Source organism: Gavialis gangeticus, unplaced genomic scaffold, assembly GCF_001723915.1.
Source record: "Gavialis gangeticus isolate Ggan-Ray unplaced genomic scaffold, GavGan_comp1, whole genome shotgun sequence".
NCBI classification, from domain to species: Eukaryota; Metazoa; Chordata; order Crocodylia; family Gavialidae; genus Gavialis; species Gavialis gangeticus.
The window spans coordinates 192,984,790-192,988,879 of NW_017728992.1; the positions used below are offsets into that span (position 1 = coordinate 192,984,790).

General features: G+C 43.4%; 1 protein-coding gene across 1 annotated transcript in view; it reads left to right on the forward strand.

Moving 5' to 3' along the window:
• Nucleotides 1-4,090, forward strand: part of TG (thyroglobulin) — a 257,089-nt gene that overhangs the window by 61,814 nt on the left and 191,185 nt on the right. The window contains exon 20 of the mRNA XM_019519642.1: nucleotides 3,303-3,527. Coding sequence (XP_019375187.1) covers nucleotides 3,303-3,527 — 225 coding nt within the window. The remainder of the gene's footprint in view (nucleotides 1-3,302; nucleotides 3,528-4,090) is intronic.

Consider the following 4,090-nt stretch of genomic DNA (forward strand, 5'->3'; position numbering starts at 1 on the left):
CATAGGGATGCTCCAAGCATCATCACCACTGCACTTCCAGGGTTGGAGCATGTGAGTGAGCGGGGGGGGTGCTCTGAAATGTCCCTGGTGGGGCACACTGCTGCTCTGGTGCAGATGTGCCCTTAAAGTGAACCTCAGTTAATTTGTTCATGGAGTAGAAGAGCAGAAGTAGTTAGAATCTTTGCAACATTTGTGGGGATTTGAATGAATATATGACACATGACTTGTATTGTTAGTAGTGCCTAGGAGCCCAAGATCTTGGGCTTATTGTGTTAGGTGTTGAACAAATGCACACAGGAAGAAATACCCTACTCTTGCCCTTGATAGCTTACAATTGATATAGGCAGGGAGTGTAAGAGGACTCCGAATCATGGAAATGTTAGAGTCCAAAGTCCTATAGTAGGGTGATTAAAAAAAAAACAAACAACAACAACAACAGGAAAACAACCTGGCCTCCCAACTCCCAATCTAGTGGCCTATCCAATGAACTATTCTGCCTCTTGTTGTACCATCAATGCAGACATGGCTGTATATGCATTTGTTGTGCTAGTGCATACATATGTGTGTACCTGCAGATAGATATTTCCCTAAGCTACAAATCTAAGGCTTTGTACGACACATTTAAATGATATTCAGTTAAAGGCAATTTAGACATAGAGCCTGTGCTTGCTGATTTGATTTTCTGTTGCCTTCCCACATATGATTTTCTTGCAGCCAGAGGCACTAAGTATGTGGGGGCCCAAGGGCCCTGGCCCCCTCAGGAAGACGGCTGTCACCTGAAATGTGTAAAACTTTCCACGTATCCATCATCTTAGGTCCTCCGGCAAAAATAAAAGTTGGTGCCTATGCCTACAGATGTCATTTAGACCACTTTTTATCTGCTGTAGCTAATGACAGGATAATTCAGAAGAGCATTTGCTTATGTAAGAAGCTAACCTACTTCTTTGAGCCTTCAGTTATGCAGACAATTCTTGGTAAAAACACTGCCGAGGTATTGGTTGCTTGGTGAATTCCAAATACTGTGATCTCCATATTATTCTTTGGGTCTGGGCTTTGAAGTGTGTATGTTTGCATCAGAAAAAATATATTGGTTAAAGCTAAATGAATAACAGCAGTGAAACCATAAGCACACAGACCTGCAAATATTCCACTAATGCAGGGTCTGTGCACCACGTTAGCTCAGAAGTGGGATTTACACAGACCCAGAAGTGGGTCTTACGTTAGTCCTTTGTGCAGAGGTGAATAACACCCGCATAGCAGCAATAACTTGTGGACCCTGGATAAGACAGCAGGACCACAAATGCTTGTGCGCAGAATAAGCATAATAATTCTATAGTCTATTCAGTGCAAGCAGCTGTGCAGAGTTGCGTCATTAAGGGCTTTCACTTACCTGTGAAATTTTCCCATAGAGGGCACTTAGCTTAGCTGGAAACGTGTTCATGGGTTACAGCACAAAGCCACATAGAAGTGCAGCAGTACAGTGATTTGTTTGCCTTGGGCACATCAGTTGCTCTGCTGAAATGGTGTAGCAGTCAAACGTTTGCATTCCTGACTCTGTTTACGCACTTAACACGCTCCCTTTGAAAGCCCACTGTTCAAAGCCTGCGTGTGTCACTGCAGCAGAATTGAGTACGGTACAGACTGTGCTTGTGGACGACTTCCTGTTTGCTCTGTTACTATGCTGCGCATCGGCCAGGGCCATGACAACTCTCAAGTTGCAAACTCACAAAATATATGAACGTTTCAAACAAAGCTGTAAGCCTGTGTAGAAAAATAAAACTCCTTCATAAGAGGAGCAAGCACACTCTTCCAGGAGCACGGCTCCCTTTTGCCTGGACCAGGAGAACCAAGGATTTCATATTTACTTAGTACAGGAGACTGGTCCTATAGAAGGGATAGGAGAGATCAGCACACAGGAAGGGGAAAGGTGCACTCACCTTTCTTTGTAAAGCAAGGAGTTAACACTGATCCTAATCTTGAGCTCTAGGACAGAGCTGTACAGTTGGCTATTTAATACTGACAATGCAGAGAATATATTAGGGCCACCTTTTTAGACTCATGGCACCCTCCGTAACTTTTCTGAATTGAGCAGCACCCCATTTCAAAAGCTACTTTATTTATTACAGTGCTTACCTCCTTGCAGAGGGGCCAGACAGTGGGTGTGGGGGGAGCAGCAAGACAGGTAGTGCCTGAGCCTGCTCTTATCTGTTTATCTTCTCACACTTTCTGCAACACCCTTCAAAGGATCTCAGGATACCTTTGGGTGCCCCAGCACCCTGATTGAGAATCACTGTATTAAAGCATACCTACTATGAATTATTGTATGCATGCTATAGTATTGCATGGATTTTTGGTTGTAGCTGTGTTGGTCCAAGGACATAGGCAGACAAGTTTCTTTGGGTACATGTGATATATTTTATTAGACCAACTGAGTAGCTGGAAAAAAGCTTTTTGCCCAAAAGCTTGCAAAAAACCTTTTTTCCCCAACTACTCAGTTGGTCTAATGAAAGATATCATATCTACCCAAAGAACCTTGCCTGCCTATGTCCTTAGACCAAGACAGCTACAACCAAAAACCCATGCAATACTATAACACGCATATAGTAATATATAGCAGAAAGCAGGGTAGACTTGCACTTTATAGACTAACCAAAGTAGATTATATACATATAGCATGTGCGTACACACTCTCTGTCTCGTGTGTGTGTGTGTGTGTGTGTGTGTGTGTGTGTGTGTGTGTGTGTGTGTGTGTATACACACACGCACATAAACATTTGTATAGCACAAGTTTTCATGGCCTGAAGCTTGCTTCATCAGATGCTGTGAAAGGAAGGATGTGTGCAAAGTAATATATAAAAGGAGGTACATTTGAATGCAAAGGCAGAAGAGAGGGGAGAGAGGAGGGGAGGGTGGGGGCAGTGCTGGGGGGAGGCAAACAAGCAAGCAGTAAACCCACAGAAGCAAAGGGGTCACAAAAACTAACTCAGGTAAGAAAAAACTGTGCCCACTGAAACAAGAGGTACAGATAATCAGGTTTAGCCTGTCCCTGAACTATCTGAAATTCATCTTATTCTAACTTTTCTCCTAATCCTGATGCAGGGTTTAGAATATGAATTTATTCATGTAAAACTGGTGATTTACCCATCAGGCTGAGGCCCCATTGGTAGTGGCTGTCTGTACACATTGGGTGTGTAATCTGGATGTACCTGTACCTTTCGTCTGAAGATTATCAGTCTCATGTTAATTTTTTCCCCAGTTGGAGCCATTTTCAAAACTCTCAGTTTTATTTCTTTTCACTTCAGAAAACACAATTGTTGGTGACAACCTCATTGGGCGATTTGTAAAACTGATCGAGAGTGGCGGCTTTCTTCTACATTTGGACTCCAAGCAATTCCCAGCAGCTACTTCCATTAGTTTCCTCCGAGATGAAGATTTTGACCTATCTCCCAATGTCCAGCTTGGCTGCAGGAGTGGATTCCGAAGAAGTTCATCACCTGGGACCGCAATCTCAAATTCCCAAGGATGTGGTATGTTTTCTGTCAGCTTTTCCTCCTACGCTACAATATTTGCTAAGAGGTAGAAAATTAACAACAAACTTTCCTTGATACGGTTTGCCAGGTGATGCATGGAAAAGAGAATATGAATGGGAGCAGTGGTAAGAACTGTTCCTATGCTCCTCACTTTAGGATGCTGTTACACACGGCCAGGTGGATGAAATGAGCTTCTGGTGATTCTGCACATGCTTCTCAGATGCTGTATGGAATCTGCTAAAGTAAGAAGTAAAAAGATCTTTATAATTGGAAGCTCAGCTGGGACCTGAGCATCAGGCCAGACTCTTTCTGGTTTGTGCATCATCCCTAGCAGTAAAGATTTTGCAGTGGTACTACAGCACTTCTGATGATGATGCAGGAACCAGACTGGAAACCAGATTGCTCTCCCTGGCTGCAGAATTGGCAGGAACTGTTGGATTTTGTATCCTTGGACAAAGCCTGAGGCAGCTGGATTGAGGTAGTAGGACATGCAAATGGAAGCTGTCTTGGTAATGATCAGTACAAAATCTGATTGGAGGTCTGCCCCATTCTTCATCCCC